Here is a 22,869-nt window from a genome sequence, read left to right on the forward strand (position 1 = left end):
CATTGATTCTTTCTATTATCTTTTTCTTCTTGAATTTTTTATTTCTGCTCAAATCTGCCCCTCCTTCTACTGACATTGGGCATCATTGCTTCTTCTTTTTCTAGTTTAATTAATTGTGAGTTTAGACTGTTCATATGGGGTTGTTCTTCTTTCCTGAGGTAGCCCTGTATTACAGTATACCTCTCTCTTAGCATGGCCTTTGCTGCATCCTACAGATTTTGCAGTGTGAAATTATTGTCATATGCCTCCATATATTGCTTGATCTCTATTTTTATCTGGTCATTGATCCATTGATTATTTAGGAGCATGTTATTGAGCCTCCATGTGTTTGTTGGCTTTTTTGTTTTCTTTGTGTAATTTATTTCCAGTTTCATACCTTTGTGGTCTGAGAAGCTGGTTGGTACAATTCCAATCTTTTTGAATTTACTGAGACTCTTTTTGTGGCCTAGTATATGATTGATTCTTGAAAATGTTCCATGTGCACTTGAGAAGAACGTGTATCCTGTTGCTTTTGGATGGAATGTTCTGTAGATGACTGTTAAGTCCGTCTGTTCTAATACATTGTTCAGTGCCTCTGTCTGTTTACTTATTTTCTGTATTGTTGATCTGTCCTTTGGAGCGAGTGGTGTGTTGAAGTCTCCTAAAATGAATGCATTGCAGTCTATTTCCCCTTTAATTCTGTTAGTATTTGTTTCACATATGTAGGTGATCCTGTGTTGGGTGCATAGATATTTATAATAGTTATATCCTCTTGTTGGACTGACACCTTTATTATTATGTAATGTCCTTCTTTGTCTCTTGTTACTTTCTTTGTTTTGAAGTCTATTTTGTCTGATATAAGTACTGCAACTCCTGCTTGTTTCTCCCTATTCGTTGCATGAAATACCTTTTTCCATCCCTTTACTTTCAGTCTGTGTATGTCTTTGGGTTTGAAGTGAGTCCCCCATAGGCAGCATCTGGATAGATCTTGTTTATTTATCCATTCATTGACTCTGTATCTTTTGATTGGTACATTCAGACCATTTACATTTAGGGTGATTATTGATAGGTATGTACTTATTGCCACTGCATGCTTTAGATTCGTGGTTACCAAAGGTTCAAGGGTAATTTCCTTACTATCTAACAGTCTACTTTAACTCACTTAGTATGCTATTACAAAAACAACCTAAAGGTTCTTCTTATTTTTCCCTTCTTTTTCTTCCTCCTCCATTCTTTATATATTAGGTATCATATTATGTACTCTTTGTCTATCTCTTGATTGACTTTGGGGGTAGTTGGTTTGATTTTTCATCTGCTTAGTAATTAAGTGTTCTACTTTCTTTGCTGTGGTTTTATTTCCCCTGGTGACAGCTATTTAGCCTTAGGAATACTTCCATGTATAGCAGTCCCTCCAAAATGCACTGTGGAGGTGGTTTGTGGGACGTAAATTCTCTCAGCTTTTGCTTATCTGGAAATTGTTTAATCCTCCCTCAAATTTAAATGATAATCTTTCTGGGTAGAGTATTCTTGGTTCGAGGACCTTCTGTTTCATTGCATTAAATATATCATGCCACTCCCTTCTGGCCTGTAAGGTTTCTGTTGAGAAGTCTGATGATAGCCTGATGGGTTTTCCTTTGTATGTGATCTTTTATTTCTCTCTAACTGCTTTTAAAAGTCTGTTCTTATCCTTGATCTTTCCATTTTAATTATTACATGTCTTGATGTTATCTTCCTTGGGTCCCTGTGTTGGGAGATCTGCTGCTCCATGGCCTAAGAGACTGTCTCCTTCCCCAGATTGGGAAAGTTTTCAGCAATTACCTCCTCAAAGACACTTTTTATCCCTTTCTCTCTCTCTTCTTCTGATACCCTTCTAATGCAAATAGTGTTCTGTTTGGATTGGTCACACAGTTCTCTCAATATTCTTTCATTCCTAGAAATCTCTTTGCCTCAGCTTCTTTGTATTCCTGTTCTCTAATTTCTATTCTATTTACCCTCTCTTCTACTTTTTCTAATCTGCTTTTAAATCCCTCCATTTTATGTTTCATTTCAGATAGGGAATTTCTTAATGATTGAATCTCCATCCTAAATTCATCCTTGAGTTCTTGAATACTTTTCTATACCTCCATGAGCATGTTTATGATTTTTATTTTGAATTCTCTTTCAGAAAGATTGGTGAGTTTAGTTTCACTTGGTTCTTTTTCTGGTGTTTGTGAGATTTTGGTTTGAATCAGGTTACTTTGAGGTTTCATATTTGTATGTGGTGCCATCTAGTGCCCAGAAGCTCTAGTCTTTGAATCTGCCCAGCCCCTGAAGTAATGTTAGGGTTGCAGGGGAGCAGCACTGGTGCCTGGGGGGAGGAAAGGGTTGTTAACCGCTTCCTGGTGGCAGTGCCTGTTTCCACTGTCAGAACCAGTGGGCCAAGCACACAGGTGTAAGCCTCAGTGCTTTGCATTTGTAGCTCCTGTAGGTGGGGCCTCCCTCAGGTGGGCCTGATGCCAGGGCAGGGACTGCCTGTTTGCATGCCAGTGCCCGCAGGCAAGGAGGTAGGCTCAGCAGTCTGCATATCACTGTGGGGGGCCTCTGAGCTGAGTAGTCAGCCAGGGGGATGGAGCACCTGAAGCTTCTGAAAGTTCCCAACCTGCTGCACAGAGTGCACCCAGCCAACCTTGTCCACCTATCCCTTCTCTCACACAGCAAGCTCCATGCAAACCCTGCCCCTTCAGCAGCCCTGTCACTGCTAGGAAGTGTCTCCGACTGCCTGCCTTTCCTTTGTCCCAGAGCAGCCAGATGTGGATCCCTGTCCTCCATAAACGGCTGGAATCTCAGTCTCTCCAAGTATTCTGCCTGTCTTAGCTTTCCAATCCCACCAATCTCCAGAGCACCATTTAATGTAGGTTTTTGCTCCCAAAGCAGATCTCCAGGGCTGAGTGTTCAGCATTCCTACCTAGCCTTCTGCCCCCTCCCTGCTCCATTTCTCTGCCTACTGTCAGTGAGCTGGGGTGGAGGAAGGGCTTGGGTCCCACCTGATCAAGACTTTGGCACATTACCCTGTTTTATGAGGTCTGCTCTGTTCTCCAGGTGTATGCAGTCTGGCGCAGCCTTCTTTCCAGTTGCTCTTTTAGGATTAGTTGTATTAACTATATTTTCATATTTTATGTGGTTTTGGGAGGAATTCTCTGTCTCACCTCTCATGCTGCCTTCTTTAATTCTCTCTCTCTCAGAGAACCTAAAGTCATTTTATGGAAGACTATTCAGTGACATAAAAAGATAGACTACAGTGAAGGGCTGGATGTATTAAGTGAAATATTTAGGCTCATGATAACCCCTTTTGTAAAAATATATCAATATGTAAATGATATATAGGTAAAGAATGAGAGAAACAGAGATACTGAGATGTGTAGATAAAGGGTACACACATTGAACAAAGAAATGTTAACTAACATTAGTTGTTTTTAGGTTTTCAGATTGTTATTATTTTTTGGTTATATGTACTTTCTAAATGTTCAAAAAAGAAACAAGCATTTTTTTTGTAATTATAAAACCATTGTAGTTTAGTAAAACACCACAAATTAATTCAATTACTGTGAATTAAGAAATTTATAATTAAGAATTAAGAAATGACACCAGCAAGGAAAACAAGGGAAATGTAGTGGCAGTTTATTGGGTGCCAGACACTGAACTAGAGCTTGCCTGTGTTGCCACTTTTCACCCTCCATCTTTTAGATAACAGAATTGAGATTCAAAGGGACTCAGATCTTGCCCAAATCATAAAGCTATTTGGAGCATAGTCAATTTTTATATCCTTTCCCATTGGATTAAAAAATCTCAGCTTACTAGGGCATTCATCTCAGCCTTCCTGACCCAGATAGATCCAATGGTTCTTATCCTGGTATCCAGTTAGGTTGATCAGCTCATAAAATGATAGCTATCAGGCCCTTTCTTAATTAATGAGCCAAGTCCTACACCTTAAGGTAAATATTTCATTATTTTCCAAGTAGTGAAATACCTAATTACCAGGATGGACATACACTCCAAGTTCACCACCCCCATTTTTCACCTGAGGAAAGCTAGATGGTCTGATATTCTCAATGAAATATGCAGAATTGCTGAGTTGATTGAGGAACAGAACTTGGGCCAAATTTCTAGATATCTGTGACTTTTCTGCACCTGTTCAGATGTTAAGAATCTAATGTGAAATCCATCTTGTTTTGGTGTTAGTGGACTCCCATCCCTCTTTCCAGTACTTGAGTATGTGTGTAAAAACTTCCACGGGAACAGGAAGCTGAGGAAGGGCTTGCTTGCTCCCATCTGGTCTCCATGTAATAAAGCATATAATGGCACAATTATCCTTTTGCAAGTGGAGAAGTCCCTTGATATTTGGATAACCACATCCATGTCTTAAGTTTGTTATTTCTTGAAATTCCACTTAGCCATCTCCTGCTTATTCAATACAGCTCTGCTTCAGGGCTGGCACTGCTGCTCTCTGACAGCTGGGGCAAAAAGACTGAAGCCCTGCCATTATGGCAGCTTGGCTTTGGGTTTCCTTCATGGTTTTTGTTTTTTTGTTTAAATGAAAAGACAGGAAACAGGCATCTTTGTGTATTTGGCTTCCTTTGCACTTTGTAGATGGACACAGTGGTGGCTGTGTGGTCCTGTACAGCACTTCTGTGAGCCATCAAGGAAGTTTCTGTTTATTGCTGTCTTCCCTTTCTCTGAATCACTTTGGAAATTACAGGGACATAGCACAGTGAGTGGAGGATATTATGGAATATCATGCTTGCTTTTTCATTTCTCTCTTTGGGATTATTTTAAAAAATGTAATTTTTAAGGCTAAAAGGAAATCATAAGGGGAAGTCTAACTTAAGGGAGTTCATACATGAAAACGATTCTGCTTTCATTAGTGTTATGTTACTGAGGAGGACTCATTTGGAGTCAAAATTCTGCATCTTCTCTGAGGTTCTAACCTGTGAGTTAAGTTATATATCCCTTAGCTGTTCCTAGTACTTTGATTTGAGCTAACTAGAATCTGAATTCATACTAAATCCAGTTTAGAAGAATAGTTGTTAGTGTTTGGAAAAGACGAAGTCATCAAAAAGAAAATCATTAAAAAAAATTAGTTGTATGTGGCACCTAGAGTAAAGAAATGGAAGTGCTGGGAGAAAGCTTTAGGAAATAAAATTTTCTCTTCCTGAGGGTGCTGGTCTGTGGCATGCAGAGGGGTATAGTGATTCCAGCAGCACCTGCTAAATCCGTTCATGGGTGGAATGAACAGTGATGGAATCTTGGTGAGGTTTAGGAGTTGATGGAAGGCACCTGGATCAGGTTAGAATAGACATAGAGATCAGAGAGAACTGCATGGTGGGAAGGGATGATGATTGCACATCTGCTCCCTGCTACATCCTCCCTTTCCCAAACATTTTGAAATCATGCTTTAGCAGGAACAAATACATGCTGTGTCTTTCTAGGTATTACTGTGTCTGGAAAAGTGTGTGCCTCACGTATGTGCGTGCAGGTGCCTGAGTGAGTGAGTGTTCAGATGGCCACCTGTGGATCCTAGGATCTGTATCTGTGTGTGCCTCCTATGTGTGTGTGTGGGTGGACTAGGGTCTGCTTTAAACAGGCAGGAACTGAAGGATGTGTTTCTCAGTGGCAATAAAGCCCACTAGGTTAGTGCACCTTTTTCAGGACTTGGTAGCATTCCCTTTCTTCCAGCCAAAGCCAGACCGTGTGAGTGGGAATGACAGCTCCTCCAGTGTGTCCGCATTGGGAGGGTCAGCAAGGGAGCAGCCGAGCGCCATGACTTGGGTCTCCCAGCACTGTGGTCTGGGTTTTACTCAGGAATAAAAGTCAGAAGTTACCTGTTTCAGTGATGTAAACAAAACCAAAGCAGAATCTGTAAATAGGCTATCGCTTCTCAGCAAAGTAGCAGTTAGCTACACTGGCAGAGGGGAGGGTAGTATTTCTAGGACTTTTTCAGAAAGTGAAATGATAGTTTAAAGGATAAACTGCTGTGTAAAAATGAATTTTAAGTGTTGGAGGAGAGAGGTGGAGTTTGGGGAAGGCAATTGCACAATTTGTGTCATGTTTAACTTCACAAAGAGTTTTCCTTTATAAAATCTCATTTTAAGTGAATTTTCAACCCTGTATCCTCTTGGCTTTAGAGATGAAGACATCATGCCTCAGAGAAATGAAGTGATTTATCATTCTCATATTGATCTTTTAAGTTCAAGTGGAGTGCTTTCTCTTATACAACAGGGCCTCCAAAGATTACATTTCTTTTATCAATTACTAGATCTTGAAAGCCATACCTTTCCTGATGACATTCTGTAACAACTTGCCATAAACTTGATGGCTTAAATCTCTCCCAGTTCTTGAGGCCAGACGTCTAAAATCTGGCAGGGCCATACTTCCTTTGGGGCCTCCAGGGGAGAAACACTCCATGCCTCTTCTAGCTTGTGGTGGCTGTTGTATGCCTGACATTCTTAGGCTTGTGGCCACATCACTCCAATCTCTGCCTCTGTCTTCAAACTGCCTCTTCCTCTGTGTGTATCTTCTCTTCTGTGTGTCTGTTTCAATAAGAATAATGTGCTGCCCTTTCCATGATGTAAGTGGTCCAAATGTTATCAACCTGTCACAAGGTAGCTAGCTGATCACTCCAGGAATAGTGCCATATTAGAAACTCAGTGTTGGTCTCTCCCACTGGCAGATGGGGCACTCAGTGGTGCTGTAACAAGGTGAGGAGAAGTCCATATTGCTGGGCTCATGCATAAGTTGCTCCCTGCCACCACAGCTACTTTGTTCCTAAGCTCATTGGTTAATGACAGGAGTGGCCAGGGAAAGAGGCTGACTGGTATTCAGAGAACAGATCATCCTGTCCATTTGATTATTAAAATTCTCCTGTGCTCAGGTCATCTTCCAGTGAGCATTCACATGGAACACAGATATCTTCATGACCTTCCATGTTTTACCTCAGAAGCGCTGTCACTCTCCTTCAGTTTCTTCCAGCCTGTATCACACCTCAGATGCTCCTCAACTAGATTTATAGTGTCCAGCAACACCTCATTTCTCTGACGTTGGTGGGTTAATGTGAAGGTCTACATAGGTAAAATTTCCAGATAACCAGAACTTAATCTTCTGTTAATCCTCCAATTATAACTGGAATGTTTCAGGTTGCAGTTTTGTTTAGGTGTCCTTTTGCACTTTAACTCTCTTAAACAGAGTATGTATTTCCTTTTTAAAAAAGAAATAACTATAACTTAATAATATGAAAATTTTGTCTGTAATTGCAATTACTTAGCAAATAAACTGAACATGTTTATTTCTGTACTTCTTCTAAGTTCTAGTCCCCAAAGTGTACATGATTCTGAATTGCTATAATAGCATAAAAATTTAGTGTTCTATAGATTTGATTTAGCATGAAAGCATTTTCTGTGTTTCTTCTCTACTACTTAAGAAAATACAAGCTGTTATAGCACATAAATCTGAAATGTGGGCAATTTTTATTACCTTTAAAAATAATAGAAAATTATTTCTCACTCACATGATAGTCCAGTGTGGATGTTGTTGGTGAGCAAAGACTATTGTCTATCTAGTAAGTCAGGGACCCAGGTCCCTTCCATCTTGTGGCTCTGGCATTCTTGAGAGCCAAGATTACCTGTATTACATCTGTGGAAGGGAAAATAAACACTGTAGAGAAGGTATATCTACTTGTTAACATCCTTAGCCCAGAAAGAACATACATTACTTCTGTTTCCTTTCTCACATTGGTTGATCATGTATCTGTTGTGAAACTAGTCCTGTGGCCACACCTAGATGCAAGGGTGGTTTAGAAAATGTAGCCCCAGGTTGCAAGCTGCTCCTCAGTCACAAGTCTGTACTATGGAGGGGAATCATGGCTTTTTGTGGACTGCTAAAAAGTCTGCTAGAGCTGCACTATCTTCATAATTATATTTTTAAATAGCTGAGAAATATTATTAAATCCATAAGTTGATGTGTCATGCTTTATTTAGCACTTTCTTCTTATTAGACACATATAAAGATTGTTTTTAATTTTTCACTTCTAATGAATACCATTGTAGGATATATCCATGCATACATACCTTTTTCCCCTTTTAAAGTTTTTCTTTATGAATAATTCTAAAAAATGGGAGAGACGAAATTATGAACAAAAGTTACAAACCCTTTTCAGATCTGTGAATTTACAGACTCCTTGAGAACACTGACTAAATTGCATTCACTACAGGGTCATCTGCATGGCCTGTTTCAATTCAATAAAATGAATTGAATGACTAAATATGTTTTAAGGGATGCAGTACATACTTTGTCATGGCTTGGATAATGAGTGTAATTATTGTCCTGTATCTTTCCTGTCTTGATAAGTGACACCCCCATCCATTAACTTGTAAAGATAGAAATCTGGAGGTGGACTCCTTTCCTCACTGCCTCTGTATTAATTGTTCATTGCTGTGCAAGAAATTATGAAAAAACTTCTGGTATAATATGACAATAGAGGACAATTAGGAAATTAGGAAAACTTAGGGGTGCTGTAGTATATACGGCTGTCAAGGGTGCTCTCTATGGTTAGTTTGCATTGGGACAGAAACCCAAATGGCAGGAGGGGGCAGGGATACAAACACCTGGGTAAGAGTTTTCTAGGTAGAGGAAAGAGCAAGTGCAAAGTCCCTGTCATGCTTGATGTGTTTGGAGAACAGCAAACCAGCCAGTGTGGGGCTGGAGCAGAGGAAGGGAGGGGAGTAGAAGATGGCAGGTAATGGGGGTCAGACTATGTCGAGCCTTGTGGATTATGAAGAAGACTCTGGCTTTACCTTGGGTTGGTGGGGGACAAGGAGAGTCATTGAAATGCTTGCTGCTATGATATGATTTACTGTTTAATAAGATCATTGGGACTGCTCAGTTCATGATCTTTTAAAATATAAATGATAAATCAGGTCACTTCCTCTATTTAAAACCCTCCAATAGATTCTCATTGCACTTAGAATAAAATCAAAGTTCTCTTAGCTGTTATTATTGTTATTATTAAAATTGACACCCCATTATTCTCTATCACAGAACTCTGCTGATGTCCTTCCTCATATATATCTAACTAGTGACTATTATTATTAGTCTTATTTATTTATAATCTGTGTCTTCCACTTGAAAATAGTACTCTTGGGATGTTGTGGTATGTGAATCTTCCCATTCTAAGTCACCCAAGATTGTGTTGTTTTTGGAGCTCTTGCATTTGTTCTTTATGTACTTTTTTCTGTATCTTTCTCATTGTCATATGACCCGTCAGTGACCTGGACCTACTTCTAACAAGACTACACAGTTGGTGCCAGGGTAATTTTCCTGTTGAGCTAGATACTAGAGCTTGGCTTGGCTTGTGGGCTATGTCAGTACTTCTCAAAGTTTAATATACAAATGAAGTAGCTGGAAGGAAGAGAGCAGGTCTTGTTAAAATACTGATTCTTCTTCTTTAGTAGGTCTTGGGTGGGCTCTGGGGTTGATATTTCTTCCAAGCCTGCAGGTGGTGTCCATGCTGCTGGTCCATTGAGTAACAGGGGGATTTGATCACCAAGCTTGGATAAACTGTGAACATCTGTAGAGCTTTAAATCTATGAATGCCTTGATCCCATTTCCACAGATTCTGATATAGTTGGGGATACAGTCTGAGTAGTGGAAATTTTAAGGCTTTAGTAGTGATTCTAGTATGTAGTAACATTTGAGAACCACTGGTGTGGGTGATGTTGAGTTCCATTTTAAAACAGAGCATACTGAGTAATGTTCTGTGGGACTGTGTTGCTTTCTATTTTAAAGTCAGTTTAGTATAATACAAAGAGTCTAGCCACACTCATGGATGACCTAAAGATCTCTCTGTGGCATAACTGGATCATTTCTCCAGTGTTTCCTGGCACATGCTGTCACTTAGTGGCAGAAGTAAAATTCGTACATTTAGAAGAGTGGTTGTTCCGGGTGCAGCAAGAATATACCTGTTGACAACAAGGCTATAGTATGTCACATCCCTCCTGTGTGAGCTTCTGCTGGGGCAGAGGGAGTAAAGCCAAGAAGCACTCCATTTCTTTTTCTTGTAATTTCTAACATGTTCGCATGAAAAGTTGCTAAGGCAGTAGCAAACTAAGAACTTCTTTTGTGGTTTAAGCTAACCCTGTGGTCATCAAAAGTAGATGTTTCAAACTACTGAAAATCAATGAGGCAGATCCAATATACAGGTTAATAATTGACTACTAGATGGTGGTACCCCAAATGAACTTGGAAACATTGGTCAGGCAAGGCAATGCCAGAGCTCTCTTCACATCCCCTAACCTAAAGCCCACTCAGTTCCTTTTGCCAAGTGATTTACTGTGTGTAACAGAGCCAGGGGCACTTTCTAATCGAAATGCCTTCAATCACATGTAACTGGATTGATTTTTTTTCCTTGCTGATCTAGATTGGACGACTGATCATTGGGCAGAATGGCATCTTGTCAACACCTGCTGTTTCCTGCATTATCAGAAAGATCAAAGCAGCTGGTGGAATCATCCTAACAGCCAGCCACTGCCCTGGAGGACCAGGGGGAGAGTTTGGAGTGAAGTTTAATGTTGCCAATGGAGGTATGTGTTTCAGAATATGCCTTAATCATTATGATTTCTTTCCTCTTTTATTGTCATAATTTTACAATGGGCCCTTGATAGTAGACAAGCAAGGTGGAGAGGAAGTGGCTCAGAAAAATCTAGTGAGGTGCCTGATTTGGTTATGGTTCTCCAGAGAAACAGAATCAGAGGCTATGGAGAGATTTATTATAAGGAATTGACTGGCTTCTGGTTCAAGATGGTGATGTTGGGAGATCTAGAGTTCACTGCTTCCTGCAGACACACTGAAATCTACAGATATATAAAACAGTTTCCTCTGAGAAAAGAACCCCTAAGACTGGCAGAGCAGCCCCTTTACATCAGAGAGAAACCAGATCAAAGTGGGAAGGAGAAGCTGAGATACAATCTTGCCATAAATCCACTCCCATCACAGCAGTCTGCAATCAGGAGGAAAACTCAAACCCAGGACTTCTCCCTGGGAAGGGAAAGGTTCAGACCCCACATCAGACACCCCAACTTTGAAAACTGGTACCTGAGACAGGAGCTCTCAAAATATCTGGCTTTGAAGATCAACAAGGCTGATGCCCATGAGACTCGGGCTGTAGTGAACTGAGGAATAACTCTTATAGAGCTAGCAGTGTGCAAACTCCCCTATCTGATGGCCCAGCGAAGGAATTGGCTCACCTGGTTATGGAGGCTGAGGACTCCCAAGACCTGCAGTTTGTAAACTGAACACCCAGGAAAATAGGTGGTATAATTCTGATCTGAGTCCAAAGGCCTGAGAAACAGCAGGAGCTGATGTGTGAGTTCCAGTTGAAGTTCAGATTCAAAGCAGCAGATGACTGGTGTTTCAACTAGAAGATAATCAAGCAGAGAGAATGAATTATCCCTTACTCCAGCTCTTTTCTGTCCAGGACCTCATTGGGTTGGATGAGGCCCACCTACATTGGAGAGGGCAATCTGCTTTACTCAGTCTACTGATTCAAATATTGATCTCATCCAGAAACAACCTCAAAGACACACCCAGAATAATGGTTTTAACCCAATATCTGGGCACTCCTTGGCCCTGTCAAGCTGACACATAAAATTAACCATCACAATGTCCAAGGTGACATGACAAGGAAGTGGCATAGTGGGATCTTGAACCCATTTGATCTCTTGGTCCCCTGCACATCTCAGCACAGTGAAATGGCTGAATAATTGATGCTTATCTGATAGGGAAGGCTCTGGATTTTAAAGTTGGAACATATCCTCAAAGTCATTTAGACCACTCGCCTCATTTTACAGATGAACAAATCAAAGCCCTCAGAGGCTATTATTTGCTAAAGGTGATAGGGCTGTTCAGGGTCAGACAGACAGAAGATTTTTTAGCATAATAACTCTTGAACTCTTTCTTTCCTATAGTGTTGACTTTCTCCTACTGAAATGCTTAGAATTATTTCACTTTTTTTCTTATATTTACACAAATTTATAGTTTGGAGGGCCTATTGGAAGAGGATATGTGTATAGGAGTGATTTTTTAAAATTCTGAACAAATATAAAGGAAAGGAGGAGGATAAATGGGTAGCATGTATCCATTACCTTGTTTTTCCATTTTGCTTATCTTTTATTCCTGAAGAATTTTAAGGTAAATTGCAGCATGAAGATATTTTACACCTAAATATTTCTGAATACATCTCTTAAAAAGAAAACCATTTTCCTACATACAGTAACTACATTATCACACACAAGAATTACTAATTCTCCAATATCATATAAAACATAATCTATATTCACAATTTTCCAATTGTCTCCAAAATGTTATTTATAGTTGTTTTGTTTAAACCATGATTCATCTCAGAACCATGCATTACATTTCATTTTAAATCTCTTAAATCTCTTTCAGTGTAAACACTGATTGTTTATATATAGTGTATACATGGGCAGGTGCTGAATTTTAACCAACAACAGTTACCATTATGAATTATTCTCAGCCCTAGGCAAAACAGCACATCCTCAAGGGAACATTCATTATCTACCCCTTCTTGCAGTCATTTTGGACACTATCCAACTAAAGGAACTTTATTCATTTCAGTGTTAGAAATAGACAAAAACCACCTTATGAAGTGCCCCATGCTTAGAGACACTCAGCTTCACTAAAAGCATATATAGAAACTATACTAGTCTTCCAGTAGCTACTGAAGATTTCAGGAAAAAATAGGCAGTGTTTAGGAATTCTCTATGCTGTTAACACAGGAAACTGCATGGACTCAGAAAATGGCAATTTATAGAGAAATGTAATATATAAGCTGCTAAAATACATGATGGAATTTGAATAAGCATTTGGAATTAATATCTGATTTCATATCTTACAAGAGCATCTTAGTCATTGCTATGATATCCTGTGAGGCATAAAGGTAGATGATATCATTTAAATACCCATTTTGTAGACTAACTTACAGGAGGAAATGATACCATACAGTCATAACCTTGAATAGGGGGAGGGGGTTGAACTTGTCATTTAGTATTTAACTGTGTTGAAAGTCCTTCTTCTTATATTTAATTCCTCATATTTGCATGTCTTGACATATTAATGAAACTGACATTCCTAATGGTATAGAGAAATTCACTTGGTTTCTTCTTATTCAAAGTAGAATACCAAAACTTCCTTTCCAGAGGAGGCATTCATTTTTTTTCTGATTGTGTGTCAATCAAAATTGACAAATACATTTTATGGAATGTGTTAGAAGGCTGTCAATACAATTAGCAGACACATCCAGGGAAATGGACACATCTTGAGCTATGTTGCTTTTAAAATATATTTAGAAGATAGGACCATTCTGAGCATGTTTTTAAGCAGAAGGGAAGATGCTAGGGGGGAAATGGACTCAATAATAAAAATGCTGGTTTATTTGAATACTTACAATGTGTCAGACACCATACTCAGAACTTATATACATTATCTCATTTATTTCTCATAAAAATCTGATGAAGTCATTGAGGGATGAAATGGTTTAAAAACTTGACCAGTGTCACAGAATTATTAATCTGTGGAGCTCATTTGGAACCTATATTCTGGGAACTGGGTAGAACTTCTGAATGAGAAGGCAGAGATGGAGAAAGAATGAACTTTGAGGGATGCAGAATGGAAATTTTGGGAAATAGTTGCCTATATCTGTTCAAAAAAAGTAAGAAGAAAAGTTGCCTGCTAAAATAATGGGACAAGGATAGAGAAGGGATTTGGCATAAATGGAGATGCTTTGTAAAAGGTAGTCTGGGAAATTAGTCGAGGAGTATAGTTGGTGAGCGAGAATCATAAACAAAGCTATCTATTATTTAACATTTATATTTTAGATCTTTCAATGTACTTATTCATTTGATGTCCAAACTTGTTGCAAAAAATCTAGTGACTTGCATGACATAAAAATTAAAAACTAAAAATGAAAAGAGGACAACTGTTGATTTAATGTTCATTTCAAGTCTATCATAACTTAATTGTCAACTTGGCCTTGTGAGAAGGTGCACCAGGTATTTTTAAACTTCATTTAGAAAACCTGGGACTCACTAGAGAGTGTGAGTGGGGGAAAATAATTTACCCCTGTGAGATCACACATCAACAAGGCAGCAGACCTGGGAGTAGAAATCATACTTTCTTTCTCTAGGTGCACTTGGGAAACTGCAGTTTAAATTTGGAATCCCTCACTTCTCTCAAATGCATATCCTGTTAGTGTCTCATATCCTGTATAAAGCTGATTACATAACCAGGTCTCCCTGACAGGTGTGAAACTATTTTTAGGGAAGACATATCATTACTTAGAAGTGGATTAAAAGAAACAAACATGTGGGTTATTAGCATACATAGAGTAGGTGAGGCTGACCAAATTTCCTCCATAGGGAATGAATACAGTATAATACATACTGAGGCTAATTGAACTATGAACTATTGTTTCTTGTTCAGAGAACAAATGAATCTTTCTCCTGCTTGGGGAAGGAGGGAATAGCATTGCTCTTTTTGAAATCATGGATACATTAAAAAAATTTTTTTTTTGTTGCTGTGTTATTTTCAAATTTAAGGTCCTGCGCCCGATGTCATCTCAGACAAAATCTATCAGATCAGCAAAACAATTGAGGAATATGCCATATGCCCTGATCTTCGAATTGACCTATCTAGACTAGGAAGACAAGAATTTGACCTGGAGAACAAATTCAAGCCATTTAGAGGTAATAGGTTGTATGTTGAAGAAGTGAGACTAACTCCATGTATGGGGGTGACTCTTGGTTTTGCAGGGTGTGTGCACATGAAAAGTGAATTAGAAGTGTGACTCTTGATGAACAGATGTAATCTGAATGTGGTATGGAGGGAAATAGGAGCAGCCAAGATGTTCAGACCTGGCAACTTTCAAAAACTACTTTCCAAATTCTGTCACTTTGAACATAGGAAAAGCTTCACCACTGACTCTCTTTACAGTATGCCAAGAATAGGATGTAAGTTGCCAAAACATGTCTTTGTTTTTCTGATCAATTAAGGTGAAGATGTTAGAATATCTTAGATAGTTAAGAAAAGATCCAACAAGACAGTGGAGTCACTAACTTTCCCACGGTAGGTAGGCATTTCTTTTCCAGCTTGACTGAATGTACAATTGATCACCTGCTCTATACCAAGCACTACGTTAGGAGGTTTTACAAAGGAATTTAGTAGGTACCAAATGGATTTAGGCAAATAGTTCAAGAACTAAAGAACCAAAACGAAATTGCCAAAAATATCCTATATTGCAGAGTGACTGAAACTTGAAAATACTCAGATTATAACCTTTCATCTTATAGATTAATATTGAACCGTATAACAACATTCATGCCATATATTTGCATATTGTTTTCCCCCCTCTGTTTTATCCTATTACTTTTCCTAAAAGGCATACAAGTAAAACTAAACTAGTGTTTTTTACTCTTTTAGTGCCCCTGTAAACTTAAATGCAGTTTGTGGTAAGATGGTACACTTATTTCACAAGTAATTTAACATAGCTAGAAAGATGAAATACCTGGTTCATGGCCACATGATATTTTAGGGACTGAGAAGATCGTGAAATGTACAGATCAGGCAGACGTCACACTGTTATAGAGCCAACACTACTACTTTTTTCTTGAGAGGTTTTGAATCAATGCTTGCTTTCCTAGACATTAGAAATTAATTGAAAGCTATGTGATAGTTACTGGAAGCAATGGTACCTGCTTTTATTAGTGTAGCTGGGAGAATGCATGCACACACACACACATACACTTGCGTACACACATGTGTGCATGTGTCCACACACAGTGCCTTGGCAACTAAAACCAAGGGATATATTATATTATACAAAATGATTTAAATATGCTTGATTATGTATGTTTGGAAGTACTGGACAATAAGATGACAGAAAAATCAGGCATTACTATTAGAAAGAAGTTATATTTATTCATTTATTATTGGTATCTTCACAATTTTTGTAGTTGTCCAAGAGACATATATTTGGTAAGCTCAGATTCAGGCCCACTGCTACAGCCACATTGCTAGTTTAATATTTTCTAAAATGCTACAGATCTAGGAGGTGGATGGAAGGATTCCCTGGCTCCCAAGAAGAATTGGAGATAATCATTTGGAATAGCTTAAAATGTTGAGCCTGGCTTGAGTTAACTGGAAGCACATTAATCCTTGGCTTTTCACCTTAAAGGGTCAAGAGCATGAACTGTTGGATGTGAACTTTCAATTTTCATTGAATTCTACTGGTTTCCTTGTTTTTTACATTTATGTTTGGTGCTATGTGTTATCTGCTATAAATATCAAGTGTATTTAAGGCACATGGTTCAAGAATTAAGCAGAATGAATGAAATTGCCATATATATTATCCTACATTGTAGAGTGAGTAAAACTTCTAATGTATTCAGTACACAACCTTTAATTTTATAGATTTATTTCCCCCATATCAAAAGATGATTTAAAATGGTCTGTTTCTTAAAAAGTAATACATTGTATTTGAATGTACACACATACTGTGTTGATTTAAGTACAAAGAAAAATATTTTCAGATGTGTAATTGACCAGATGATGGGATATTTTCATATTACATATTAAAATCTAATCCATTTACTGAAAATTATTAAAGATGTATTGGTAATATATATAATATATATAATGTATATATATTTTTAATCAACATTTACTGAAGTATTGGTAATATTTTTAGTGTGGATTTAGTTATCTCAGTAACTCCAAAGTAGTATGTATTTGAAAAATATGAAAAACAGCATACATAAATTTCGAATTTTAACCATGAATTTAAAAAGCAGGGCCTGTGAACAAATGTTATTGCCTAAAGAGTCAAATATCTACTACTTCTAGGAAAAGTACCTTCTGAGTATTAATTATATACTGATTGCCAAGTTTGAAAAATGTGATATATTCTGGGTTTTATTTATCTGTTAAATAAATGGGAAAGATTTGTTTTGGATTCCTGGTCATATGATGGTGCCAGACACTGCAGAACATTTTAGTTCATTGAGGACTTCTAAATATCTGGCATTCATCCCAAAATTGGACCTAGACTGTGCATACAAGAGACTTCTTACAAACTCAAGAATATATCCCTCATCACCAGTTTCAAACCTGGATCTGGGCACAATGGCATTTGGAAAATATGGGTCATTGCTGAGGTCACTCCGAGATTGCTTTCATACCAGCTGAGTCATTCTTTGGCCAGCCCCTACAGGGGAGGCAACTGAGTGAGCTGATACCTCTCAGCATTAAGGTGTCTGCATTTTTTGGGAGGGAGGTTGCTGAATGACAGTGGGAGTAAGGATAATGGCACATTTTTATCTTAACTGGTTTTTCCTTGTGGTTGATTTTTTACTTGTAAAGAAGACTGTATTTATATCCATTGATCACCTGAAAACTTTGTAACATCTCAATTGTGCCTTAATTTTGTGATTTTGTCTACAGATGGACATTTCTCTTCCCACATAATGTGTAGGATTATGATGGGGTTGTGATAAGAATTTAAAGCTATTATGGTAGCAATTCTGTTTTACACTTCCAAGTATCCTTCCTGGGCATGGTTGTTGATGTTTCCCTTTGCTCTCCAATCCCTAGTGGAGATAGTTGACCCAGTGGATATCTATCTCAATCTCCTTCGGACCATCTTTGACTTTAATGCCATCAAGAGTTTGCTTACTGGGCCTGGCCAACTGAAGATCCGGGTTGATGCAATGCATGGAGGTAAGCTTGTGGTCTGCCAATTGATACGCAGAAATATTCACATTTACACGTGCTGAGTTTTTGGGATTGGAGGAAGGTTGGATTTGTCGATATTCATACAACGTGTGTATGTTCAGGTATTTAGAATTGTCTGGAAAATTTCAGGGCTCTAATTTCTCTCTGTTGATCCAAATGAAAACAAAGGTTGAACAAATGAGTCTGAAGCTATGCCTGTTAAGAGTGTGGAGTGGATAGAGGAAAGCTCTGTTTTGGTCACCATACATGCACATACTTTACAGAGTCAGATACTTGAAAGCTTATTATGAGAAAAAATCCATCCCCATCTGCTTCCCCTAATTTCCTACTTTTCAGATGCAAATTTTTAAAAATCTCTCTTAGATGTTTTTTAGTTTTGTTTTGGTTGGTTGTTTTTCTGTACATATCTTCCTATTATTAAAGACTGAATATGCTGCTTCCTGTTGATTTTTCAGTTTGGGGCATTATTGACTTCATACTACAGAAAATGAGCTTGTAACTCCTTTTCACCCTCTCCACTCACTAAATCCAAGCACACTTCCCTAAACTGATTATATAATCATTTTGGTAAGATCAGTATCCAGTATCTGCATTATCATAACACTTGCTGAGCTGTGCAAAACACTGTAATTATATTTCTTTACGGCACAACTTTTTTATTTCCTTGGAATTAGCTATTGTTTTCTCATTTAGTTTTTGTTAAGTGTATTTACCACTGTTAACTCCCATACTCTCTCAGTGTCTCAATCCTCCCTCAGTTCATTTCCCTGGGATCTCTGATCGGCTCTGCCCCACACTGGTTGCCCTTCAAGCTGCACTTATCCTGGAATGTTCCCTTACCATCATTCTAGTAATTTCCTTTCCCCTTTCTAATGTTGATTCTCTATTTTTGTATTCTCTTTCTTCCACTTTCTTGATTTACTCCTGTGTTTTGGAGGAACACATTCTCCAGGAATTCTGTGAGAGAAAGCTCATGGGATATAAATGTGTTGTGTATCTGATAGTGCCTTTTCTCTATGCTCACTCTTAATTGGTATTTATCTGGATATAGAAGTCTGGGTTGGATTTTACTTTCTTTCAGAAGTTTGAGGGCATTGCTCCATTGTCTTATAGCCATTTATATTGAACCTGTGGAATCTGAAGCTATTTTGATTTTTAATCCATGGTATGAAATCTTTCTTTTTTCTTCTCTGGAGTTTTTTTAGGCTCTTTGACTTATGTTTAGTGTTCCTGTCTTTCACAATGATGATTCTTAGTGTAGGACTATTTTCCTCTGTAGTGCCCAGCACTTTGAGGATCCCTTAATTTAGAAATTTGTATGATTTAATTCTGGGAAATATTCTTGAATTTTATTTTAGATGATTTCTCCATTATTTTCTCTTGCCTTTCTTTAAGAAATGGCTGTTATTTAGATTTTGGTTCTATGGGCTGATCCTTTGATTGTGCTATTCTCCCTAGATCCATTTCCTTCTCTTTGTTTTATGCTACTTTCTGGGAGATTTCCTTAACTTTATCTCCAACTCCTTCTATTAAGCTTTTCAAAGGTTCTGCTATCATATTTTTAATTTCCCAAAGCTTTAGTTTTTCAAATAATCTTTTTAAAAATAGCTCTTATTCAAGTTTATGAATGCCATAGATTTTTAAAAAATAAGTCAGGTTTACTGAGGTATAATTTATATGCAGTAAAATTGGTACCTTGTAGGGCCACAGTTTGATGATGTTTGGCAAGCATATATAGTCATGTAACCACTATGACAGTCAAGATACAGAATATTTCCCTCACTTCAGCAAGTTCCCCTTGGTGGCCTTTTGTAGTTAATACCCCTAGCCTCTGGCAATTACTCACTTGCTTTTTGCCCCCATAGTTTTGCCTTTGCTAGAAAGCCATATATATATGGAAGCATACAATATGTAACCTTTTTTTTTCAGCCTTCTTTCACTTAGCCTTAACATTTTAGAGATGCATTCATGGTATTATGTGTGTCAATAATTATTTCTTATTACTACTGAGTTGTATTCCATTGTATGGAAGAACCACAGTTTATCCATTTACCAGTTGATATAATTAGGGTTATTTCTAGGTTTTGGCTACTACAAAGCTGCTCTAAACATTTATGAGCAAGTCTTTATGGGGATATATTATTTCATTTGTCTTGGATTAATACCTAGGAGTGGAGTTGCTGAGTCATGTGAGAAGTATATGATTAATTTTATAAGAAACTGCCAAACTGTTTTCCAAAGTGGCTGTGCCATTTGCACTACCAGCAGTGTATGAAGGCTCCAGTTTCTCCGTGTCCTTACCAACACTTGTTTTTAATTTCAGCCATTCTACCATAGCTTGTTGCTCTGTATTAGGATATTACTAATATATATATTTGAAAATTTTCCTTCTCCCTGTAGAATTTCAGTTTCCTACATGTTGCTCTTTGCTCTGTTTTGGTCTTATGTTAAATGCATTTTTCAAAAGTTTGGTGATCTTTGGATGTCTGGAATGTTTAAGAATGAGACACTATAAAATTTGTTGTGAACTCTGAGCCCATGTATGTGGAGCTTTACGTTAAGGTTTTTTGGCTGACCTGTTTTGCTCTTTCCTATCAGGCTGGTCATATTCCCCAGAAAGAGATGTTTTAGGTTCTATCTTAGCATTATTGACTTAGAGGGAAGACAGCTTCTCTTTCCAAATAGGTTGAGCCGTATATCTGGATTTGAGCCTCATTGTCTAGCTTGTACTCCATGTCCACCTCTGAATCAATTGCTCTGGCTGAGAGATGGAGGGCACTAATGGGGCAGGCCTGAGTCACCTACCCAGCCTTTGGGAAGTAGGATTTAGCCAAAACCAGCTCACATCAACTGAAATGGGGAAAGATTGGTTCTTCAAAGGAAGCCCAAAATGCTACTAGAGGAGGAAGAAATGGGTGCTGGGCAGGCAAAATCAAAAGATGTTTACTCTTTGAGGCTTGTGTTATATTAATGGAAAGTGATACATTACATGTATTTCAGCCAACAGGATTACATGCTGGTCCCCAAATGTGCTGTATGTTTGCTCCCTTCCCTTGCTCGTGATGTTCTTTCCATTTGGTTGGCATCCTTACTCCCTACCCCTGACAGATTTATATTGTTCCTTTAAGTCCCCCAAGAAAGGCTGACTTTCTACCTGTGGTCATTAATTCTCTTAAGCCATTGGATCTCATTATTTCATGAATACACATTGAATAGCATGTATGACATACCATTGACATACCAATGGAATAATCATACCATTGCAGTTGATTACCTGTAGATTTACTTATTTCACTACTAGATTAAGAGCCCAGTAATGTACGAATTGCATGCTTTGCAACCTGTGAGTATGATGCTCTCTATTCTTAGTATGAGAGTTGCATGTTAGGCACTCCATAAATGTGTGTTGAATTGGAGAACACTGTTCCTTAGCATTTGTTTTGTAAAATGTACTTAGTTTTATATGCTTCAGTGGTTTACAGTGTCTAATTATATGTTTGGCAGAGTTAAAATGATTGCAGAGACAAGAAACAATGCTAGAACCTCTTAGTACTTTTGCATATACTTAAAGCTTTTAATGTATAAAAAGCAATAGACAATGAACCGTTATTAAGTAGTTGATTTCTTTCTGGCAACATTTTAGAAAAGTTTTAGAGAAAAATTCCATCTAACTGGATTATTGACTACATCTTGTATATGCTGAACATAGTAAGTAGCACATAATAGATAGTCAATGAATAGTAGTTGAAATAATATTATTCTGTGTTGTGTCTTGAACTAAACTTGTAGAATTTATCTTTTTTTCCTTTAGTATTAAATGGCCTCTCTTGTTCTAACCAGAACAAAATACCCCTGAGAGGTTCTGCAAAAATACATATTGCTGTGTATCTTTTTTTAGTTATGGGACCATATGTGAGAAAAGTCCTGTGTGATGAGCTGGGGGCTCCAGCCAATTCTGCAGTAAACTGTGTTCCCCTGGAAGATTTTGGAGGACAGCATCCTGACCCAAACCTGACATATGCAACAACCCTTCTGGAAGCTATGAAAGGAGGGGAATATGGATTTGGAGCTGCATTTGATGCTGATGGGGTAAGTAGGACAGTGTTCTACATGCTGCCCCTGTTACCATATAATGAGGCAAGCATTGGAAACCAGAGAATTAATGAACACATCTGGGGCTGACATGTATGGGGCATATGAACCCTAACTAACTCTGCATCTGCTCTTCTGTTTAGTGGCTCTTGTCACAGTTAAATAGCTATTGCTTTTCTGAGTTCCAGATTAGTATTATGTTATGAAGAGGTTGTTTCTTTTTTTTAAAAAAATACACATGCAATAAATCTTTATTTATGGCTGATTTGGTTGAAAGTGCTATTTTAAGGAACCAACTGTCTCAACAGCAACCCATTTTCCATTATTTTTGGGGAAAAGTGAATTAAGTATATGGAGGCTACTGAAGTGTGAGGTAATCATGCACATTTCAACAGGTGGCACACATTCCTAGTTGTGTCAACATCCTGGGCCCTACAATATTCAGAAATTTATAAGAAGGTTTCCCATGCCTTCTTTGGACTCATTTAAGTTGTTTTAGGTTGTTTAAATATAGGATGACAGTAGAGTGGCTTGTGATGATTATGGGGATGGGCTGCTACCAGCAAAGTTTCTGCTCTGATCATTTTCATACATTCCTTCCCATAGGACCGTTATATGATCTTAGGCCAAAATGGCTTCTTTGTGAGTCCTTCTGATTCCCTGGCCATCATTGCTGCCAACCTCTCTTGCATTCCATATTTCCATCAGATGGGAGTCCGAGGGTTTGGGAGGAGTATGCCCACCAGCACGGCCCTGGACAGGTAAGAAAGGGTGCCGCCGTGAAAAACTTATTTGTTGGCCTCTGCTGTCAGCGTCCTCTTGTCAGCAGCTGTCAGTCATTCTCCACTACCCCGACAGGAACTTGTTGGAAGCATGGGAGTGTAGAGACATGTACAGTGAACTGGGTGGGCCCATGAAGAATCAGATAGCCTAAACTGATTCTTGAATCTGCCACTTCTTAATGGG

The 22,869-nt window shown here is 38.3% G+C and overlaps 1 protein-coding gene across 1 annotated transcript in view; it reads left to right on the plus strand.

Moving 5' to 3' along the window:
* Positions 1-22,869, plus strand: part of PGM5 (phosphoglucomutase 5) — a 190,606-nt gene that overhangs the window by 12,227 nt on the left and 155,510 nt on the right. Inside the window, exons 2-6 of the mRNA XM_036991097.2 lie at positions 10,427-10,589; positions 14,622-14,768; positions 17,671-17,796; positions 21,710-21,900; positions 22,510-22,664. Coding sequence (XP_036846992.1) covers positions 10,427-10,589; positions 14,622-14,768; positions 17,671-17,796; positions 21,710-21,900; positions 22,510-22,664 — 782 coding nt within the window. The remainder of the gene's footprint in view (positions 1-10,426; positions 10,590-14,621; positions 14,769-17,670; positions 17,797-21,709; positions 21,901-22,509; positions 22,665-22,869) is intronic.

Source organism: Manis javanica, chromosome 2, assembly GCF_040802235.1.
Source record: "Manis javanica isolate MJ-LG chromosome 2, MJ_LKY, whole genome shotgun sequence".
Taxonomy (NCBI): Eukaryota; Metazoa; Chordata; class Mammalia; order Pholidota; family Manidae; genus Manis; species Manis javanica.